The sequence below is a fragment of the Cydia fagiglandana genome, chromosome 12, assembly GCF_963556715.1.
Source record: "Cydia fagiglandana chromosome 12, ilCydFagi1.1, whole genome shotgun sequence".
Taxonomy (NCBI): Eukaryota; Metazoa; Arthropoda; class Insecta; order Lepidoptera; family Tortricidae; genus Cydia; species Cydia fagiglandana.
Genome location: NC_085943.1, coordinates 11,018,005 through 11,042,997, shown reverse-complemented (window position 1 = coordinate 11,042,997; position 24,993 = coordinate 11,018,005). Strand labels below are relative to the sequence as shown.

The 24,993-nt window shown below is 38.4% G+C and overlaps 1 protein-coding gene across 1 annotated transcript; it reads right to left on the bottom strand.

The window, feature by feature from the left end:
- Positions 1-1,373: 1,373 nt before the first annotated feature.
- LOC134669580 (protein ENL-like) lies at positions 1,374-22,259 on the bottom strand. The gene is made up of 3 exons (XM_063527230.1): positions 22,027-22,259; positions 4,600-4,777; positions 1,374-3,514 (listed from the first exon to the last, which is right to left on the bottom strand). Exons 1-3 carry the CDS (start codon positions 22,054-22,056, stop codon positions 2,883-2,885), a joined length of 840 nt encoding a protein of 279 aa, XP_063383300.1. The 5' UTR covers positions 22,057-22,259; the 3' UTR covers positions 1,374-2,882.
- Positions 22,260-24,993: the final 2,734 nt, after the last annotated feature.

Genomic DNA, 24,993 nt, shown 5'->3' with positions numbered 1-24,993 from the left:
TTACCCGATAGGGTTGCGATTATTTGCATCTTTTTCCTCAATATGTCCAACGGAAATGAGGTAGCAACTCAACACAATAAGAAGAAACCCTTTACCAGGCCGATATTTCAAAAATGACAAACGAATGTCAGTCTTACTCATCGAAAATAGAACACATGTTTGAAATGCCGTATGTGGAAAATATATATTTTATAACATCCCTTAGTGCCACTTGCACCATCCCACTAACCCGGGGTTAAGCGGATAAACCGTTAACCCAGGGTCAAATTGTACTGGTAACCATAGTTACTTCCTGATTTAACCGGTTAACCCCGGGTTAGTGAATGGTGCAAGTGGCCCTTAGCCTGGGAAAGGGTTAAGAAGTATAAGAACAAATAAGTTTTCGGCTTAACACATTCACTGCCCCCGACGCACATGTGCGTCCACCGTTATACAACTTTGTTCCTAGGCCACGCCCCCCATATCGTGGAACCATGAGAACTGTTGGTATTTACCTAGTTGGAACTGATTCGACTAATGCCTTATGTATATTTTTTCAACGCTTCTATATAATTCAGGCAAAACCACTGTGTAGGTAAATGTGTTAAGTATCGTTTGCTATTTACTATTTAGGTATAACCTGATTTACATGCTCCTGTGTTTAAACAGTTGATCTTTGTAACCACAGGGTATTGAAATACTTTATTCTACAAAACACTACGTAAACTTAGTACCAAACACTATCTGAGCCAAAATTTACAACTAGTCAACAATGTTAGATAGAAAACTCATTTTTTTCCAGGTCTGTACAGTCAACAACTTAGAGTTTACGTCACATTGTATCACTGAGCGCTTTGAATTTGAGCGGTTAAAATAAGAGGTTATTGCATCTATCTGTGGCCTATTTTATAAAGCTACAAGTTACAATTTACAAGCGGAAGTCTCTTTCTAACCCTATGTGTTAGAACGAGACTTCCGCTTGTAAATTGCAACTTGTAGCTTTATAAAATAGGCCACTGGTCGCCGGGCACTTTCTGCTGAGAGGGATAGAGAAAGGTAGGTGTTTCCCTCTCGCTTTTAGTAGCAAGATAAGAGACTAAGCTAAGTTGGCAGCGATTTTGATAACCCAGACGGTGCATGTGTTATTTGAACGTCATAATCTCAGTCGTTTGTCGTTTAAAATAACACTTGCACCGTCTGGGCTATCAAAATCGCTCTCAACTTAGCTTTGTCTAACTCTAGTTGAAAGTGTCCGACGAAAGGATAGATTTCATAATGCCGGCTACATATGTAACGATAAATCGTTGCGATAAAACTGTGCAGTCCGACTGTGCAGATAAATCGAACCGTGTGTATGACAATTCGTTACGATAATCGACAACGATTTGTCATACACACGGTTCGATTTATCTGCACAGTCGGACTGCACAGTTTTATCGCAACGATTTATCGTTACGTATGTAGCCGGCATAAGCCCTAAAATTATCTACATAACTACATACAATATACCTACTTACGCAAACAAAGTCTACAGGTCGCCATAGAAGGCGTACCCTGAGGGGCTACCGCGAAAACCGAAATTCGCAAATTGCGAGGATCTTTCTCTTTTACTCCAATGAAGGCGTAATTAGAGTGACAGAGAAAAATACCCGCAATTTGCGAACTTCGATGTTCGCGGTTATACGCCCGATTATTACCGTTCCGTCAAGGCAGACGTAATTAACAGGATTCATTTTTATTACTTATGGAAAATACAACATTGACTTGACACATTGCTTTCGGTAAGTAAATTTAATATTTGACCATAAGCAAATCTTTCGCCATATTAGTAAGGCACACGAAGTTTCAGCGAAACTAGCAACGCGGTATATGTACCTAAGGGCTAGTTATAGGTATCTGTATAGGTAGGTACCCTCATTTTTTGCTAGCTGATAGTGTCGGTGAAAGGTATGCGTTATTTTCCTGTCTCTTGTACCAGAAACATGGCAAAAGGTTTCCTTAAAGAAAGTACTTACATGTAGGTAATTACTCCTAAAAAAGAAATAGAATACACATATATAATAAAATCTCGACTGGCGCCGCCCAAGCCTAACTAACATACGAATTATTCACACACAACTCACAATCATTCCTAACAAAAATATATTTACATTAACATAAACTAACAAACGTAAATTATTCGTAAACATAAAAACCAGCCAACATGTTGGGCCATACTTAGTGTAGGGTTCCGTAGCCGCTAGGTACTACAATAAAATACACTAGGTACCTAATTAATTTAAACTAAGCTCCGAAAACGGTTTCCTGTTGACCACAGAACCCAATAAAGAACAAGTTATAAAACTACCTAATTGGATACTAAGTATGTATGTACAGAAATATATAATTTTGATATGAGCTTAAAATTATTCTAGCACCTCTATCACGTAAGCCGTCAGTGAAAAAAGTAATCTGAGATCTTAGTCACAGCACACATTAACAGAAATTATCGTAAAAAAAATATATATTACTCTTGAACTTTTATAATTTTATGACTAACGTATAGTAACTTAAACAACATAGTAATCATAACACAAATAAATAAATCTCTGGACAAAGACACATTAAATTAACAGTATAATTAAAAACATAATTAAAATAAGAACAATATAAAGACAAGTGCAATGGCAAGTGTCAAATGGCACCGTAAACTATACGAGCTACGAGATTGACTACTGAGCTGAGCTGTGGCAACTACCTATTATTATTTTAGTTGCAAATATTTATGAGTAAAAGAAGTAGATACCTACGCTCTTATACTGCTTCGCTTGAGTATCCCTGTATTTAAAGTCATGCATGGGCGAGAGGCCAGAAATAACATTGTCATCCGCTCTTGCAAGTCTGTGAATACAGAGCTTAAGGGGTCATTGCATCGCATAGTCGGCCTCTACGCTGGTGAGCGCACGGCGAAGCGACGCCGGCAACTCGGGCACCTGATAAATCGGATCCGATAAAGGCGGCAGCGGCAGCGCGTCACCGGACTTCTCATAACTACTGTACGATAAATACAACTGCGACACGTGCTTTATCTCGTCCTCCGTCATCGACACCTGTCTCAGCAAACTTCTGAAATCCACCGGCGATTCGCACTTGGACCGGTCGTAAACTCTCTTCTCGTAATGCTCTTTGGAGTCTTTGGTCTGAATGGGTTCGACGAATTCGTACTTCTTTTGTTTGCTGTGGCGTTCGCGTTGCCGCTCTTCGCCGCTGTCAGAGAGGACTACCAGCAAGCTGCCAGGGTGTGTTAACACGCCTGTTCTGGCGATGACTTCCCCGCCAGCCTTCATGAGACACTGTCGGAGTTGCTCGGAGGGGTTCCCGAAGTCGTAGTAGATACACCGGGACTCCGAGCTGCCCCGTGCGTTATTTTCTATCAGTAAACTATATTTAAGCCGTATCCTCTTCGGTTTGGCGCTGTATTTCAGGTACACGTGGATAGGAATTTCGATAGACGCGCAGCCAGACTCTTGAATCTCATATGGCGGCTCTTGGAGAACTGTGAATACGAAAAGTAGTGATGTAATTTAATATAAATAGTAATTATCACAAGTTATATAGAAAACAATACAGTAGGCATCCGGCTGCGATTAAAGGCGTGCTTAATGTGTATGATAAAGGTGATAGGACTTTATGGGCCGTTAAACATGTTTATGTCATTAAAGATTACTCAGACGGTTGCTTCTTTGCATGAGCATTACACATAATATTTAATATCGACAATAAATTTTATATAATATTATTTATTTAAAGTAACAGAAAATTTATTTGTTTTCGGTATTCCCGGTACCTAACTTATATAAAGAGTGTTCATAAAAAAGCTATCGCAACAGTAATCCGTCTCTATACTGTCACGGTAGCAGTGACGGCGCATTAAACATGACAATTTTGGACAAGCTGCAATGTATTTTGATTGCTTTTGAGCAATGGTTTATTTTTTCGTACATGATCAGTTAGATTTCATGATATCTGCGGCTTCCGGTACTAAGTAGGTACTATTTAAAAGTGTAAATAGATATAGGTACATAGATAGGGTAAATTATCAGCAGATTAATTAGATTAAACATATACGTACAAATATTATTTTTGATAGGAAAAGTTTGTAATAGGTGCCTGAAGGGGATGTTTGTGTAATGAATGAAGCTTGTTTTTCTACTCTAGGTTTTTATAAATAATTAAGAAGCGCAATTTTACGAGAATTATGCAATTTCTATTCTTTGCCCAGCAGAGGTATAAGTTACATTTTGAGGCCGTGACCAAAACCATTAGCCTTATGGCTTCAATAATTTGAACTCTTAGGGTAAACGCACTCCATGGCAGGGTGCAGGTGGAAGACTACCTTATACAATAGCTTGCTGATGATCCTAATATCCTCAGCTAGAAGCGTATGGCTCCCGATATTCACCCATACAATCTTATTATTAGCCAGACGTGGTAGGTACAAGTTTCATTTTGGTGCTACGACCAGGATTATTAATAGAATAGAGTAGAATAGAATAATTTATTGAGAAACCTTATTGCTAATGTTACATTGTGCGTGAACTTTTACATTTTACTGTATAACTGTATTCTTAACCGGCTCACCTCTCTTAGGATAGACGAACTCTGTAGCCGGGTTCAGGTGGAAGACCACCTTGTGCACGAAGTTGCTGATGTCAGCTCCAGCCACGCCGCGGACCCACACCCGCCAGTCGGCGCGGCCGGACGACGACCGCTGCGGCTCGCACGCGTGACCCACCTCCAACCAGATGCGTATGCACATCTGTAATGAGAATAAGGGTTTTATATTATTTCGTTTGGCAAGAAAGTTGGCTTTAGTAGTACTAGCTTGTAGACTAAAATAGTACACAACATAAAATTACTGGTTGGTATTATCTGGTTGCTGCTGTTAGGGCTGAGGCCCTGGAGCCTGGCTCCCGCGGGCCGGACGCTTTGGGCCGGATTGGAACGCGCCGCGGGCCGGATATAGCCCGCGGGTCGGGGTTTGGCGTGCACTGCTTTATGGGATGAGATGCCGACCCTCGAACATAACAGATGGTCTAGTTAAATTTGCTCTATGACTGAATACCAAACTAAACTATGTAGAACAAATGAACTAAACAATCACCGAATGAATCAGAAAACACTCTTACAAATTCTTCCACTGAAGAAAAATCTACGCCAATTGCCAGTCAACGCATTGAACCTTAATACTGATTAAATAATACTATATACTATCGCAACGCAATATATATTATAGAAACAGTTTTGAAATAATAGATTTTCGTAAATTGCCTGGACTAAGTATGTGACGATCAACTATATAAAACTCAGGATACTTATCACTATTTTCCCAGAACTACATTATATATTTGTAGACTAATTTTATAAACATTGCATTAGAAATAGGATGTCTCAATTATACAAGTAGATAATGGATAATTAAGTAAATTATTATCTTTCAACTCTATTTTACTTATTTTTTTTTTGTCACCCCTCTCGTCCATTATAAAAACCGGGGAAGTGCGAGTCGGACTCGCGCACGAAGGGTTCCGTACCATAATGCAAAAAAAAACGGAAGTAAATGAAAAAAAAAACCGGGCAAGTGCGAGTCGGACTCGCGCACGAAGGGTTCCGTACCATAAAGCAAAAAAAAAAACAAAAAAAAAAAAACGGTCACCCATCCAAGTACTGACCCCTCCCGACGTTGCTTAACTTTGGTCAAAAATCACGTTTGTTGTATGGGAGCCCCATTTAAATCTTTATTTTATTCTGTTTTTAGTATTTGTTGTTATAGCGGCAACAGAAATACATCATCTGTGAAAATTTCAACTGTCTAGCTATCACGGTTCGTGAGATACAGCCTGGTGACAGACGGACGGACGGACGGACGGACGGACAGCGAAGTCTTAGTAATAGGGTCCCGTTTTACCCTTTGGGTACGGAACCCTAAAAAAACGGAAAAAATGCAAAAAGAAAACGGTCACCCATCCAAGTACTGACCACGCCCGACGTTGCTTAAGAGTGCTATTACATTTCGGGGTTGAGCGAGTTTAGGTATTTTACGCGCTGCGGCAGGCCGTGCGAGCTCAGTATTCCGATCCCTTCTACCACACTCGCACTACAATGATGGATTAAACATTCTTGATCCTTCGCGAAGCATATTGAAATCAACCATAACAACACTAACTGGACTTAACTTATAAAGTCCTAAAACTGTTATTTGGTAAGTACGAAAATACTAAATGCAGTGCAAATGTACATAGGGGCTGTTCATAAATTACGTCATCTATTTTTGACCCCCCATCCCTCAAATCATCCAACAATCATGCTTCGGATGACTCTGTTTCCTCCTACGTCATGCTACCATCATCCGATGTCCAGACCCCCTCCCCCCCTCCTCCCATTTGAAACGACGTAATTTATGAATAGCCCCATACTCGTACTTATGAACGTATATAACTCGAAAGAAATTGTAGGTACTCGCTTATTTACAAGAAACAAGTTACAAGAAACTGAAGATACACAAGGTCTGATGATGGAGCTGGAAGGTGGCCACAAGTACCAGTCTATCATGTAACTAAACCACTTCGTGTTTGGGCTCGTTTGATTCATCTCAACAAGATCTTTAACATTGAAGATACACAGGGTCTGATGATGGAGCTTGAAGGTGGCCACGGGTACCAGTCTCTCATGTAACTAAACAATTTCGTGTTTGGGCTCGTTTGATTCGTCTCAACAAGATCTTTGACACAAGACAGTACTCAGAGTCTGATGATGGAGCTGGAAGTTGGCTACCGGTACCAATCAACCATGCAACTTAACCACTTCATGTTTAGGCTCGTTTGACTAGTCTCAACAAGATCTTTGACACTAGGTGATACTCAGAGTCTGATGATGGAGCTGGAAGGTGGTCACCGGTACCAATCAACCATGCAACTAAACCACTTCATGTTTAGGCTCGTTTGACTAGTCTCAACAAGATCTTTGACACTAGGTGATACTCAGAGTCTGATGATGGAGCCGGAAGGTGGTCACCGGTACCAATCAACCATGCAACTAAACCACTTCATGTTTAGGCTCGTTTGATTAGTCTCAACAAGATCTTTGACACTAGGTGATACTCAGAGTCTGATGATGGAGCTGGAAGGTGGTCACCGGTACCAATCAACCATGCAAATAAACGACTTCGTGTTTAGGCTCGTTTGATTCGTCTCAACAAGATCTTTGACACTAGGTGATAAACCAAATACGAAGCCCAAACACGAAGTGGTTCAGTTATGTGATAGACTGGTACCCGTCGCCACCTTCGAGCTCCATCATCAGACCCTGAGTAGTATCTTGTGTCAAAGATCTTGTTGCGACGAATCAAACGAGCCCAAACACGAAGTGGTTCAGTTACATAGTAGACTGGGACCCGTGGTCACAGTCCAGCTCCATCATCAGACCCTAAGTACTAACTTGTGTCCAAGGTCTTGTTGAGACGAATCAAACGAGCCCAAACATGAAGTGGTTCAGTTACATGATAGCAGTGTTGGCAAAAAATCAATTCGAATTGACGATTGACGATTGAGAATTGACCGATCAATTCGAATTGACGATTGACGAAACTAATTCTAAATCTACTGATTGAAGATTGACGATTAATAATCGTTAATTCGAATTGATCGGTCAATCCTCAATCGTCTTCTGTCCTCATGATACTGTTACATGATAGACTGGTACCCGTGGCCACCTTTCAGCTCCATAATCAAACCTTGTGTATCTTCAGTGCCAAAGATCTTGTTGAGACTAATCAAACGAGCCCAAACACGAAGTGGTTTAGTTGCATGGTTGATTGGTACCGGTGACCACCTTCCGGCTCCATCATCAGACCCTGAGTACTATCTTGTGTCAAAGATCTTGTTGAGACGAATCAAACGAGCCCAAACACGAAGTGGTTTAGTTGCATGGTTGATTAGTACCGGTGACCACCTTCCGGCTCCATCATCAGACCCTGAGTACTATCTTGTGTCAAAGATCTTGTTGAGACGAATAAAACGAGCCTAAACACGAAGTGGTTTAGTTGCATGGTTGATTGGTACCGGTGACCACCTTCCGGCTCCATCATCAGACCCTGAGTACTATCTTGTGTCAAAGATCTTGTTGAGACGAATAAAACGAGCCTAAACACGAAGTGGTTTAGTTGCATGGTTGATTGGTACCGGTGACCACCTTCCGGCTCCATCATCAGACCCTGAGTACTATCTTGTGTCAAAGATCTTGTTGAGACGAATCAAACGAGCCCAAACACGAAGTGGTTTAGTTGCATGGTTGATTAGTACCGGTGACCACCTTCCGGCTCCATCATCAGACCCTGAGTACTATCTTGTGTCAAAGATCTTGTTGAGACGAATAAAACGAGCCTAAACACGAAGTGGTTTAGTTGCATGGTTGATTGGTACCGGTGACCACCTTCCGGCTCCATCATCAGACCCTGAGTACTATCTTGTGTCAAAGATCTTGTTGAGACGAATAAAACGAGCCTAAACACGAAGTGGTTTAGTTGCATGGTTGATTGGTACTGGTGACCACCTTCCGGCTCCATCATCAGACCCTGAGTACTATCTTGTGTCAAAGATCTTGTTGAGACGAATAAAACGAGCCTAAACACGAAGTGGTTTAGTTGCATGGTTGATTGGTACCGGTGACCACCTTCCGGCTTCATCATCAGACCCTGAGTACTATCTTGTGTCAAAGATCTTGTTGAGACGAATCAAACGAGCCCAAAACCGAAGTGGTTTAGTTGCATGGTTGATTGGTACCGGTGACCACCTTCCGGCTCCATCATCAGACCCTGAGTACTATCTTGTGTCAAAGATCTTGTTGAGACGAATATAACGAGCCTAAACACGAAGTGGTTTAGTTGCATGGTTGATTGGTACTGGTGACCACCTTCCGGCTCCATCATCAGACCCTGAGTACTATCTTAAGTCAAAGATCTTGTTGAGCCGAATCAAACGAGCCCAAACACGAAATGGTTTAGTTGCATGGTTGATTAGTACCGGTGACCACCTTCCGGCTCCATCATCAGACCCTGAGTACTATCTTGTGTCAAAGATCTTGTTGAGACGAATCAAACGAGCCCAAACACGAAGTGGTTTAGTTGCATGGTTGATTAGTACCGGTGACCACCTTCCGGCTCCATCATCAGACCCTGAGTACTATCTTGTGTCAAAGATCTTGTTGAGACGAATAAAACGAGCCTAAACACGAAGTGGTTTAGTTGCATGGTTGACTGGTACCGGTGACCACCTTCCGGCTCCATCATCAGACCCTGAGTACTATCTTGTGTCAAAGATCTTGTTGAGACGAATCAAACGAGCCCAAACACGAAGTGGTTTAGTTGCATGGTTGACTGGTACTGGTGACCACCTTCCGGCTCCATCATCAGACCCTGAGTACTATCTTAAGTCAAAGATCTTGTTGAGCCGAATCAAACGTGCCCAAACACGAAGTGGTTTAGTTGCATGGTTGATTGGTACCGGTGACCACCTTCCGGCTCCATCATCAGACCCTGAGTACTATCTTGAGTCAAATAAATACATATAGAATGTCAGGTCGTTTCAAATATTTTTAATCTTGTCCGGTAGTTTATTAAACTGTACCATTATAAATTATAATACTATAAAAACAGTGCTAGGATCAAAGTCTCTCGTTGCGGTTTACACGCACACAGTATAGCGTTTTACACGGCGCCCGCCGCACACAATGATAAAAAACCTCGTCGTCGCCGTTGAAAATGTGCGGAGCCGACCGACACGTCCTGCCTGTACAAGCTCTGCCGCGGCACTGAGCTGGCGAGCGCGCGTCATCGGTAATATAGAGTAGTTTTCAAAAAATTGCCAAAAAATTATAGTAGAATTTCATAAACACTAATGTATACCAACAGTATAAGCAAACGTTGCAGATTGCTTGAGTATGAAAATGACTTCGATATTAAGTAGATTTTCGTAGAAATTGACACTTGTTTCGGAGAGAAAATTGAGTTCGTTTTACTTTGATTTTCTCTTTCTCAAAGGTATGTAGAAAAAATATCGTTTGATATGCCGAAAGTACAGGGTATTAGTAATACAAAATAGCCAGGTTTAGCAGAGTAAACTTCTCAACATTTCTAAATAAGAGCTTGCCGTTCAGTGCTTCACGGGGTTTTTCGGAAACGACCATCAGAAAAAAATTCATTACTAATTTAATAAGTCCTTTTTCTAATATTTACAACGATATTTAAAAAGATAAGAAGACGCTTTTACTGGAACAAGTACTCATTGTTTCTAATAATGAGCACAAAGTCCTGAATTTCGTCGACTAGTATCATCAATTTTGCATTATTTCGACTTTTCTTGTAAGAGCGCTCTTAACTTTGGTCAAAAATCACGTTTGCTGTATGGGAGCCCCATTTAAATCTTTATTTTATTCTGTTTTTAGTATTTGTTGTTATAGCGGCAACAGAAATACATCATCTGTGAAAATTTCAACTGTCTAGCTATCACGGTTCGTGAGATACAGCCTGGAGACAGACAGACGGACAGACGGACGGACAGCGAAGTCTTAGTAATAGGGTCCCGTTTTACCCTTTGGGTACGGAACCCTAACAAGCGTACTATAGTGGGGGTACTGAGGGGCTACCGCGAAAACCGAAATTCCCAAATTGCGGGGATCTTTCTCTTTTACTCCAATGAAGGCGTAATAAGAGTGACAGAGAAAGATGCCCGCAATTTACGAACTTCGATTTTCGCGGTTGCAGCCCTGGTACTCGACGCGGTCCCAGTATATGTCATCTTGAAACTTATGTTCATTGTCAAAAGAGGTGACAGCAGGGTGTTATCTATTGGGCATTAGCATGTCGAGCACTAGTACCACCACCATACCTACTTATTTTCTATTTGGGAATTTTATTTTGGCGTATAATAATACGTACGTACGTATACAGTCGCCATCAGATATATCGGAGCGGTCAAAGTGTTCACAATATCTGAACACGCACTCTTACGCCCTGACAATAGAGGCGTGTTCAGATATTTGTGTACACCTTGGCCGCTCCGATATATCTGATGGCGACTGTACGTATACCTACGGCTGCCGGGTGAAAAGAGGCTCTGCCTCTACTCCACGTCACTTGCCGATGCATATAATATTTGAAAAGTTTGTTCTACTAAAGAAAAATACCGCTTTTACTAGATAGTTTATGTTAAACAGTGAATGAATGAGTGTACCTAATGATTTTAGAGCAAGCATCAAAAATAATTAGAAATATTTAGAGTGATCTATCAATTCCATGATGAGCGGACCTAGTCACAGTACGGGACAAACGCTAAAAGGATGAAGGATGATGAATCAATTCCATGATGAAGAGTATATTAGCATTTTATATTCTGTACTACTTTTATATTATATAGTATTATTTCAAGTTTAACAACGTAACGGCTTAATAAAACAATATGGCTAATACAGTGTACCAACATAAGATGATTGTAATTTTTTTTTTCTTTATTAAGGGGCTTTTTCGATTGAACGAATATGTCACCCCAAGGATGATTGTAATATTAGTTCTAATGACAGTTATTGAAAGCCCGCCAAAAGTATACTTTTAAACGTATAGGACTAATATATGTTATCTGTGACTCTTGACTTTGCCTGTCAACTGGTGAAGTATTGCCGCTAAATGAGAAACCTGCTTTGTAAAACTAATATTAATTATAAACCTGTCAAGAAGAACATCGTTTTTATATTTGGAAGCACCATAAGAATCCCCAGGACGAGGCCCACAGGGTGGGCTAACAATTACCAAGCACAAATAATGAGCCTTACTATAATTTAGATATTGACTTGATCTACTTCACGCCGGTCTATCCGTATTTCACGTCCATTATATTCTAAAAACAAATAAGTTACATTTGAATGAAAGGAACCGTCACCTGTAATAATATGTTATTCAATGAAGGCCGCAAAAATATCTGTGGCACGATCTTATTTGTAGAGTCATAAGAGCGTGTCACCTATTTTTGCGGCATCCGAAGAGTAATTGTAGGTGACTGAACATAATTATACATAGGTGTATTTAGTGAGCCACTACTTAAAATAAGTAAATTCTTACATATTTGAGCGATAGAGGCTAATAGAGGAACGAACAAGTTCGAGATAGACCTTTAGGTCACCATCACACATTTTATAAGTGCAATTTTACGTGAAAACGGCTACGCGCGAGCAGCACTACGGAGTCATGTCTTACCAGGCGTGGCTCACTCCGCGATTTCGTCGCTTTGCAACAGGTAGCTAAAAGTACGGATGTACGGAACGGATGTTCCACATCAATTTTGGTGGCTAGCCATAAGCCGCGCGTGGCGCTGTCGCCACCTATACTTCGTTTTTTTTAGCATTAGAAATTAGGTAAACAATCTTGATGTGTCTTTTAATTGAAAAACACATTTTAAAAATAAGTTACAGCAAATATGTAACAATTATGAATTTAATACGATCATTTATATTCTTCTGCTTTCATAAGTAATAGTTTTATATTTTTATAAAGCGTTTTTCAATTAAAAGACATGTCAAGATCGCTTATCTTCTTGCAAGTTCTTTCTAATGCTAAAAAAAACGAACTGTAGCGGCCATATCTGTTCTGATCGTAACAGACGCGTTTTGTTAGAGTGACTCTCAGAAGAGTCACTCTAACAAAGGTACAAAACAACACAACAACAGTAACAAAGGTAACAAAGGTAGTAGTAGGTATTACAGATACCTAGTACTATTATTTATTCTGTGGTCTTACATCTTTTGTGTTCTCCGTCACCTTTTTGCCTTAAATTTATGTTAAGTATGTGAATATTTTTATTTACCCGAATACAGATCGTAAACGAATCTCATCCAGGGCTATAACCGCGAAAATCGAAGTTCGCAAATGCGGGCATTTTCTCTGTCACACTTATTACGCCTTCATTGGAATAAAAGAGAAAGATCCCCGCAATTGCGAATTTCGGTTTTCGCGGTAGCCCCTCTGGTTATAGTTGTAATACAGGTGATGACTATAGTTTGTAACTTTACCAAATTCTCGTTATAGTACAGTCATTATATCCAAAAAACCGACCCTACCCGTGAATAATTAGTTCTTGGATTTTTTTTTCGTAGGTCCCTCGGGGGGGTCACTGGGAGTGTAAATTCAAAAAGTAGGCTTAATCAGGCTCCTGCGTATATTCGAAAAATGGTTTTTTTTCCAAGAAAACGGTTTTTCTTCAATAACTCGGCCATTTTTGATTTTACAGTAAAACCGTAAGGACAAAAATTGTAGGAAATTTGATTCTCTACAAGTTAGTCCAGTCATTATATCCAAAAAACCGACCCTTCAGGGTCCTGTGTATATTCGAAAAACGGTTTTTCTTGAATAACTCGGTCATTTTTGATTTTACAGTAAAACCGTGAGGACAAAAATTGTTCAGAATTTGATTCTCTACAACTTTGTTTCCCTTCATTTATGCCGTAAAGCGTGGAACATAGGAGATAATGATAATATTTTGAATTTGTCGCGTTTTTCAGGTTTAATTTCTAAAATATCGATTTTGGGGGAAAGAAGGTGGGAACCAAAATTGTTCAGAATTTGATTCTCTACAAGTTTAGTCCTCTTCATTTATGTCGTAAAGTTGAAAATAAACGAGATGTTGAAAATATTTTGAATTTGTCGCTTTTTTCAAATTTTATTTCCAAACTATCGATCCTAGAAGAAAAATTGTGAGGACCAAACTTATAGAGAATCAAATTTTCTAAAATTTTTGTCCTCACGGTTTTACTGTAAAATCAAAAATGACCGAGTTATTCAAGAAAAACCGTTTTTGGAATATACACAGGACCCTGATTCAGTCTACTTTTTGAATTTACACTCCCAGTGATTCCCCCGAGGGTCGTACGAAAAAAAAATCCAAGAACTGATTATTCACGGGAAGGGTCGGTTTTTTGGATATAATGACTGGACTAACTTGTAGAGAATCAAATTTCCTACAATTTTTGTCCTTACGGTTTTACTGTAAAATCAAAAATGGCCGAGTTATTGAAGAAAAACAGTTTTTTTGGAAAAAAAACCATTTTTTGAATATACGCAGGAGTCTGATTAAGCCTACTTTTTGAATTTACACTCCCAGTGACCCCCCCGAGGGACCTACGAAAAAAAAATCCAAGAACTAATTATTCACGGGTCAAAATCTATAATGACTGTACTATTACGAGTTAAATAACAATACATACGAGTAGAATCTTAAAAGGCCAATGCCAAAGCAGTGTGTTTAGGTACGGAGGTCGCTAACTACTTCCTTGATTTGAGACAAAGCATAACCTTTCGACTAACGGGGTTTTGCAAATTTGCAAATAATTGGCGACAAACACGGCTTAGTTATTATAACTTAAAGGCGTTTATACATACGTAGTCTGCTAATAGCAGTTAATTTACGATAGGACTTAACCACAATACGAGGTACCTAGTACACAAAATTGTTTTTTTACCGCTCGAGCTTGACCCGAAATGAAATATATAGTAGGTATTTACACTTACTTACTTTGTTATTCCAGAATTCACTGATCAGAGAACAAATGTGGAAACATCCCAAAAACTCGTAGCTACACATACAATACATGTACTGTATGCAGTTTTACGACATAATGCATATTTATTTTTTACTGCCAGCCAGGCTATTTCAGCCAGGAAGCTTTATATAATTTTAAAATAGTTTTCATACGTATCTACCATAGTACAGTCAGCAGCAGAAGTTGCTAAGCAGGCCAGGTGTTCAAAATGATCTGGACGCGACTTTATTGTTAAGAGAATAAGAGCGTGTCAAGGTAATTTTGAACACCTCGCCCGCTTAGCAACTTCTGCTGCTGACTGTACATAGTGGTTTGTTTGTCTTTAAATTGCTTACGAAACCAATAGGTACCTACATAGTTAATGGTAGTGTGGCACTTCGTTTGATAGCAATTTAATATTTTATTATGTTTCAGTGATGAATGAGTTTGGTTGATCAGCAACGAGCGTCATATTTCAGATAGGTATACTTACCTACCTAATTTTAGTAGGTAATATTTATTGGGTAGTTATACATATATGTGTATTTGTGTTATGCTTTTGAATAAATATTTGTGTAAGTATTAAATGTGCCATACATGACATACATGTCTTCTATATTTGTATGCCATATGGCGAAGCATAGTGATAATTTTTTATACATTTAAGACCTGTTGTACCTATGTTTAACAAATAAATAATTTGGAATTTAGACTTATTGGGGCAAACATGCCCTGAATTCGAAATTATATTATAGTTATGTATACTATAATTATAAATGCATTAGATTTTCCATAAAATGTGGCATTCTACTTTTTAATGACCAAAACCATGTTAAAAAAATAGAAAATTTAATTATAAATACACAAAAAAGGGTCGAATTGATAATTTTCGAGCCGATATGGTGTATGTCTTAGTTTGTTGTTCGAATTATCTCAAAGGTGTTGTTGTTCCCCGTATGGGGTCATCCATTAATTACGTGACACGTTTAGGGGGTGGGAGGGGGTCAAGAAAATGTGACATATTGTAACATGGGGGAGGGGGGGTCAAAAACATTGTGACGTCATTTTAACTTCATCACTATTCAATATTCATCAGTAACAGAAAATTAATTTATATTTTTTTATTCGCTGTACATTTAAATAATGAGGTTTTGGAAGCAAGTAATTTTCGTTCCTGATTGGTTTTGTGTTATAAAATTACTAATATTTCGCTTACCAAAAATATTTTTTTATTAAAAAAAAAATCCCGAGTTAGTATTGTCCATTTCGTTGAAAACAAAATTGCCTAAAATGTGACGTCACACCAGGTGGGGAGGGCTTTGAAAAATGTGACCAAGTGTGACAAGGAGGGGGGGAGGGGTCAAAAAACCTAGAAATTCGTGTGACGTAATAAAATGAATGGATGATCCCTATCATAATTTGCAGCGTCGCGTCGGACTACTATTTCACCGCCATTAATAACTTCGAGCATAATTATAATTATTATCACCTCTATTGCAAATTGTAAGTACTTTTACTCACTTTTATATCACCTTCAACCCCCTGCATGTTGTAGATCCACTGGTCACTCGATACTGATGTTACTGACGTTCGAATGAACTAGTAATTTTAATAATGACTGTTATTATTATTACAGAGCCAAGCAAATACCGATAGCACTTAGCTACCTAGGCAATTTCATGCCAATGAAAATTATTTACGATCTGTAGGTATGTATGATAAATTAATGTTTCCAGTTTTTAATGCTCTGTTGAGTTGAGTACGATAAAGGTAATGGATTGTTTGTAATAAACATAAATAATAAGAATTACTTTATAACTAGGTTTTAAAAAATAAGATTTATAATAAGAAAATAAGCGTATTTTCTTAAGTAAGTTTGGTACCACAAGGAATTTCGTACATTGACCTGCATTTTGCTGTCTCTATCGCATTGGGGGTCATCCATTATATACCTCACACGAATTTCTAGGTTTTTTGACCCCTCCCCCCCTCATTGTCACACTTGGTCACATTTGGCAAACTCCCCCCCTGGTGTGACGTCACATTTTTTCAACGAAATCGGTAAATTGTATTCAGAAGGTTGTACCTACATATTATTAATATTTTTGAAAAAATAAATATTAGTAATTTTATAACCCAACGATTGTGTGTTACGATTAGGTAATTAAACGAATAAAAATGATTATCGTTCCAAAACTTTGTTATTTAACTCTTTACTGTACAGAGTATTAAATAATCTAAATAAGTTAAAGTGACGACACAAAGTTAGTGACCCTTCCCTCCCCGTGCTAAGCGTTTTAGTATCGATATACATACAGGGTGGCCTCGAATAATTCGACCTTCTTTAATTGAGTCACCTATGAAGGTACCTATTCCTGAAGGTATTTTTTAGGTAAAAATCGACAGACTGATTTGTACTGAAAATGACAGCCAAGGCGTCTCCAGTCCAGTTACTAAATGCTCTAAGACCGCTGTACTCACACTTACAGATTGAGATCAACAACCAATCAACATTATTACTATAACTACCTACTTACTGACACAAGTACCTTTAAACGAGCAATTCTTGTTTAGGTATATATAATTTCGGAACCTCCGAAACGGCTCTAACGATTTCGATATATAGGGGTTTTGCTATATAGGGGTTTTCGGATCTATCTAGGTCTTATCTCTGAAAAAACGCACATTTTTGAATTTTTATATGTTATCCGAGCAAAGATCGGTCTCCCAGATCAGATATTTAGCTATTAATGAGTTAAGGGGTCCTAAATCAGTAAGTTCGGGTACTTCAACAATACGAAAAGCCCGTGTTACGGCTATGCACTCGGCAAGCAATAGATATACAACCCTGGCATCTGATTTGCACAAGTCCAGAGAGTAGGTATGAAATGATAATAGATATGTAAGTGCTATAATGCCCTTCAATCACGGAAGGTCAACGTGCGATGTGCGATACTATCATCAATGTCATCAATCGTCATGTTATTGAGAACAGAGTTCAAATGAACTCGTTTTAATGACTTGTCACGTGGTGTCACTTCTTGAGCTTAGGGTCCGTTTGGCAAGTACCACCCTGTTTTTCTGACACACAGTCACACACACCCAAGCTCTAAGGTACTGAAAAAAATAGGATGAAACTTGACAAACCAGACAGTTCGAATTAGCGAACTTGCGAACGTCGACGACGTCGAAATTCGAACTATTCATGCCGTACCCTGTTGTCGAATGCATAGAAATCGTCGTGTGCAGATAGGTGTCACATGTTCGTGCAAGCAACACGTGCTGACCATAAAGATAGCGAATCACACAATCAATTTCATACCAGTAATGCTTACCTACATGCAATTGATGCAATCTACAGCTCGATCGCGGTCGGAAATTAAAATCGGCAAATTTTACTGTACAACATTTATGTACAGGCAAGGTTACAAGTTACAATCCACCCTGTATGGTTTATGAATATTATAATTTTAGTACCTATAGCTTTTTTATTACCTACTTAATTTTACAGCGCATTGGCGCCCCTTTGCTGTAATGCTGTAAAATACTCACACATATTGTCACGTCAGACGTTACCGAAGTGAAATAACGCAAATGACCTTAACTGTCTGCTTCCTCCAAAAAGCCGGAAACTAGTCTTATGTAATTTTCCTTTGTTTCGTGACTTTTGCAAAATCCTGTTCGGTCACGTTACAGGTTCAAAATTCGTGGAATGAGATAAGCCTAGAATCGGACGTGCTTCCCCGTACTGGGGCTGCTAGATTTCTTACTAATCTGGCTATTGTGTTACAATAACATTGCCTAGTAACTTGTTAGGTGTTAGGTATGCTCTTGTATCTACTTGGAGCAAATACACTTAAATTAAAATAATAGAAATCCCGGGGGATCGGATACTTACTGTCCTATTCGAACTTTAAGATACGTCAGCTAATAGATCTAGAAACGATATGGATTAGATATGTCAGTGTCAAATGTGACATTTTTGTTTGAAGAAACGTCATATTTGACACTGACATATCTAATCCATATCGTTTCTAGATCTATTAACTGACGTATCTTAAAATTCGAATAGGGCCGTTAGTTATACTTAGTGTAAGTTTATGTATTTTCTCACGAAGAAGCGCTTTGGCTCGTTGGGTCGATGACGGAAAATCCCGGGGAACTTTTGGATGATACTAGCCCAGGATCGGGATAAGTACACGAAGAGAGGCCTATGCCCAGCAGTGGACGACTGAAGGCTAAAATAATGATAATGTGACATTATATTACTTTTCATTCAAAAGAAAATTATTCTGCAAAGAACATCATAAATATAGTGTAGTTTTATCTAGAGTTCTAGACGCACTCATTAGTGGCTAAGTAGGTAATTACTGTTATCTACGTAAATATTAGTTACATTACTAGTCATTATAATATAATTCAGTGGAAGCTCGACAACTTGAACTTCGATAAGGCGAAATTCTCATTGACACAGTAAAATAATAATCATATTTATATCCCTTCAAAGTTCAAAACATCCATAATTAACCTCTAGCCGCCCAGACACCTATATAAAGGTCTCCTGTTCCATTCTAATTTGAACTTTGTGTTGATATGATAAAATTTCATTTTGCTTGGCAAGGTTTGACGTATGGGCGGAACCTCACACGACGAGTATTATAATGACGTTGTTCTATAGGAAATATAGTAAGATTAAAACTGTTTCAAATCAGTATTAGGCTTAGCATAGGAGCGCTGAGACAGACTATCTATCCTTTTCTAACTGTATTAATGAGGGAGGGACGGGCAGTTATCTCGCGGGCGTTGTGGCGCTCCTGCCTGTGCCCTAGCTGTGCTAAATAAGCCTTGTTTCCAAAGCTCCACTAAAAAGATTTTTGGAAACACAACCCTTCAGCGGGTGAAAACCGTGGTTTTAGGGTTGATAGATATTACTTTATTCCTAAATCCGTACACGGCGGGAAGAACTTGATAACTCGAGATATTCTACCGAAGAAATTTGAACTTAAAAGTAATTTGCATAAGGTTCAAATTTCTTCTATTTTTTCCCAAGAGATATCAACTTCTTCCCGCCGTGTATCTACGGAAATATTTTTATTATATCTAACATTTGCTTCTTCTCATTTGACGCTTTCCCGCCTTTCCCGGTTGCATCCTCAAGGAGCCCGGATTCCGGTTTGGCAACCTAATCCCAAGAATTTACGCAGGCACTACTTTTTACGATAGTGAATCCCATATAAAGTTTAAACCCACAGGGAAAATATAGATAGACTTTGTTGATTGGAATTAGGCAGGTTTTTTCGCAATGGCTGAAAAGCGTCTGGTAATAATTAAATGATATCTCGTATACTTTATAAGTTTCAAGAAACTCATTGATTGGAGCTGGTTTGAACCCACAACCTCAGGTTTTGAAGACGCACGCTTTACCCCTAGGCTAAATAGGCCACCAGCGTGCAGGAAATTCACCATAGTCCGTTTTTTTTAGCATTAGAAAGAACTTGAAAGAAGGTAAGCGATCTTGACATGTCTTTTATTTTAAAAACGCTTTTTAACAGTAACTATTGCTTATGAAAGCAGAAGAATATAAATAATCGTATTAGATTCATAATTGTTACATATTTGCCGTAACTTATTTTTAAAATGTGTTGTTCAATTAAAAGACACATCAAGCTTGTTTACCTTATTTCTAAAGCTAAAAAAACGAACTATAGTAGGGTAGGTGCCATAAACGATGATATCTTGGTATATGACTTTTGGTTCTATAGTAGGTAACCTTGAAATTGGAGTTCATATTGCCTCGCTGATTGATAAACCAGCATCTTGACCTCTAATCAAAATAGCTTGAGCATGATTTAACCTTTTGAACGCCAATGACCGATGTATCCGCACCGTAGGTTCAACGCAAAAGACCGATTAATCGGTCACAGACCACAGAGCAACATAGACCTACGTGCATATGCATAAAGTTTAATTTCAGTTTTGGCACTTCGGTGACGTGGCGCCAGAGTGACAGCAAGGTTTTCGGCAGAGGGGTAAGCGTTAGGGGTCATCCATTAATTACATTACACGATTTTCTAGGTTTTTTGATCCCTCCTCCCTCATTGTCACGCTTGGTCACATTTAGCAAACCCCTCCCCCCATAGTGTGACGTCATATTTTTTCAACGTAATCGGCAAATAGAATTAAGTAGGTTGCACCTATTTTTAACCGACTTCCAAATCTCAAAGAAGGAGGTTATCAATTCGGTTGTATGTTTTTTATTAATATTTATAAAAACATTTTTGAAAAAATAAATATTACTTAAGTAATTTTAAGTATAACCAAAACTGATTAGGAAAGAAAATTAAACGAATAAAAATTATGGTCCATAAACTTGTTATTTAACTATATCTACAGCGAATTAAATAATTTAAATAAGTTAGAGTGACGTCACAATGTTTGTGACTCCCCCCCTCTAAACGTGTAATTAATGGATGACCCCTTAGGGGTCGTCCATTAATTACGTCACACGAATTTCTAGGTTTTTTTACCCCTCCCCCCTCCTTGTCACACTTGGTCACATTTGGCAAACCCCTCCCCCCTAGTGTGACGTCACATTTTTTCTACGAAATCGCCAAATCGAATTAAGTAAGTACCTAAGTATTATTAATATTTTATCAAAATATTTTTGACGATATAAATATTAGTAATTCTATAACCCAAAACTGCTTAGGAAAGAAAATTAAACGAATAAAAAAACGATTCTCGTTTTAAAAATTGTTATTTAAATGTACAGCGAATAAAATAATTTAAATAAATTTTCGGTTACTGATGAAGTTAAAGTGACGTCACAAACTTTGTGTCTCCCCCCTCCCCCTAAACGTGTGATGTAATTAATGGATGATCCCTTAAAGGCGACTCCGGTTATTACTTATTAAATGCTCTAATAGCCCCGAAAAAAGAAGTTCGCTAAATGCAGGCATCTTTTTCTATCACTCTAATTACGCCTTCATTGGAGTAAAGTAATTTCGCTTTTCGCGGCAAACCCTACATAGGATGGGGAATACCGATTCGTTGTTCCGTTCTTAATCATTTTGTCAACACACAAATTATAGTATATGTACTATGTAGGTAGATATATTTTTAGTTTCTTAGTGTCCTTGGTCCATGAAATTGCTTGCGAAATCGACGATAAACATTTTAAGTAAACTACGTCGACATAATCCGTAATTTCCACTTATTTGATAAGAATGATAAGGAAATGTACCTACTAACACACGTTGATGTTCATTCATCATGTTTATGTCCGAAAAGCCGGTATAAATAGATATATACCTACTCATAATGTAGCAACAACGAAAAACTAAATTACTACTGTCAGCATACATTACTAACATTCTTAGTCACGGGCCGCGTACGCGATCCGGTATTGTCGCCGAAGTTTGCTTTGGCATAAATACTCATACTCACCGACTTGTCATGATGACGACCTTCAGTCATTTTCTAGAATATGGTAAAACCGCCGTTGTTCCTGCGGCGATGGTTGCCTGCAAGCCACCGTCATGCTCGTGGCTTCACTGGTCACTACACGGCCTTCATCAGCTCATGGAATGGAGCGAATCAGAGCGACGGGCGACGGCGACGAACGAGGGCGCGCCTTCGAGTTGTGTTTATCACTGAATCATTGAATGACCGCGCGGGGCGAGGAGCGAGGGGGTGACGTCACATGCGCCGACGCATGACAAGTGTGACGCAGACGCGCTCCCTCCAAAACTTGACGTTTAATTTAACGTTCCGTTATGCGGAACTCTTATATTCTTTTGACTTTGTATAAATTAGGTACTTAATTAATATTTATTTGTAATTTATGATTATAGGGCCTGTTTCATAATTCAGGCATCGGAGATTTTATCGCATGGTAAGACTAATAGCAAGCTATGGAGTCGACATTTGCCATAAATGTAAACTCATATTCATACTCATACTCATTTATTTAATTTATCTTAAAATGCCTTTAGAGCGGTCGGTCGTGTATATTATCTTAATCGAATTATATAAAAAAATATTTTTCTATTTTCTAGTATTTGCTGTCGTGTAAAGTAATAGAAAAGGTGAATGGATCCTCAATTGCTAAATTAGTAGAAGATAGTTTAATTTTTTTGTGGCAAAATGACTATACACAGAACATTAATAAATTTTTGATATTTTGCACGGATAGTGCTGCATATATGCTTCTAGCTGGCAAAATTTTAAAAAGAACTTTTTATAATATGAAACATGTTACGTGTTTAGCACACGCACTCCATCGAGTTGCAGAAGAAATAAGATCTGAGCATGACGAAGTTAACACTTTGGTCTCAAACGTCAAAAAGATATTTCTCAAATCGCCACAAAGAACGAGGCTATTTAAAGAGATGGTTCCCGATGTGCCATTACCCCCGCAACCAGTAATAACGAGGTGGGGTACGTGGCTGAGTGCTGCTTTCTATTATGAAACTTATTATGAAAAAATAAGAAGTGTTATATTTGAATTAAATAGCAGAGAAGCTATCGCAATATCGAAAGCCCAAGCCGCATTGTCGAGCGTAAATATCCAAAGAGAGCTAAGTTTTATAAAGGATAACTATGAACTTATTGTCGAGTCGATTACAATGTTAGAATGTACCAACATATCCATAAAGCAAACTTTCCGTATATTAGACAAAATTAGACAGTATTTTACATGTTTCGGCCCTGAAACGTTCAAGATAAATTAGATAAAGTACTCTATAGAAATCCGGACCTCATAGAGGTTAGAGCCATGGCAAATTCTCAGCAATTCGAAAGAATATTAGAATACGCGACGTTAACATCAGTTGATGTAGAACGATCGTTTTCTAGTCACAAGTGGATATTTGATCATCATAGAACCCGATTTACCCCCGAAAATATGGAAAAGGTCGCAGTTGTTTACTCATTTCATAACTGTAAAATATGAAAAAGATGATGCATTTATCATGTCATATCAGGACTTTGAAGTTTTTATTCCTGTAGCTTCATGTTCTATGGAAATTTCCACTAATTAAAAGATCCTACATTCATTTGCCGAAAATATGTCTTGGTTCTCATTTCAACTTAGTCCGGATGAATTCATAATTGTAAATGTAAATATCAGTTTACGAGCCTGTCTTAATCTTCAAATGTACTGTAAAACGATAAACCTGCGAATTGTTGTCCTTGATTATAAAAAAATACCTAACTAATGAAATAAATGAGTATGAGTATGAATATGAGTTTACATTTATGGCAAATGTCGACTCCATAGCTTGCTATTAGTCTTACCATGCGATAAAAACTCCGATGCCTGTCATAATGCACTGTAGGTAAAATAAAATTGATTGAATTTTATCAACGAAATCTGCAAATCGAATTAAATTTAATAACCCTAAACTGATTAGGAAAGGAAATAAAACGAATAAAATAATAAGGTTCCAAAAAATTGTTGAAAACAGCGAATAAACAATTTAAATAAGTTAAAGTGACGTCACATATAGGTAGTTCGTAGACTCCCCCCTCCCCCTGTCACAACATGTCACATTTTCGTGACCCCTCCTCCCCAAGGGCCCAACCTTTTCTGTTCTCTTTCACGACGCAGCAACTAGTATCATTTCTCTCTCCTCGCTCTTTTAAAATGCCGTTTGTCAAAAAAGGACAACCATACTGTTGACAAGGTGGACTTCAAATCAAGTGTTGCCTTTCTTGATGCGCCCAGGCTGTGTATGTGTGCGTAAAAGCGTATATGTGTGCTCTTTTAGGGATGTCAAAAGTCGATATTAATCATGTTATATATCGATAAACGCTACACAGCGGAACGAAATAGCGATTAATTGAAACTTCAATATCTTCGTTAAACATAAACATAATTGAAATGCTAATGTATAATGAATATATTATAATATAATAATATAATTCAATTATTGCGGAACACCTATTTTGAGGTGTTTATGTATTTTAATTAAATATCGGAACTTTCCCTTGGTCCCTGCTGGGGCGTGACTATAAAATTGTGATCTGATAACCACAATAAAGAATAAAAGCGTTTTTGGTCATTTTAGGTATCGTTAAGCCTTTGAAGTAAAATTAAAATTGCAAGAAATGTCGATAGTTTATCGATATGACTTTATCGACATGGCTACAGCAACGTGGGCCCCATTGTTAATCGTACACTAAACAAAAGTGGCAACAGTGACAGCTCGCTGAGGCACCGTCTTTATATATTATTAAGTCTATGCTCCTCCCTAAGCATGTGATGTAATAAATGGATGACCCCTAAAGCAATTTTCTGAATCGGATCTTTTGCTAAGCCTTGACAAGTCTGGCCCTGGCTACTAACTCGTCAGCCAAAAGCGCCTCCTTTATAGCTTTACCCTCGGTAATAATGTATACTTTACCTATTAT

Coding starts and splice junctions, on each gene's coding strand:
- LOC134669580 (XM_063527230.1), bottom strand. CDS start 22,056: ATGACTGAAGGTCGTCATCATGACAAGTCG. Junction 4,778..22,026: donor GTCGTCATCATGACAAGTCG/GTGAGTATGAGT, acceptor TTCTCATTACAG/ATGTGCATACGCATCTGGTT. Junction 3,515..4,599: donor GTTCGTCTATCCTAAGAGAG/GTGAGCCGGTTA, acceptor TCGTATTCACAG/TTCTCCAAGAGCCGCCATAT.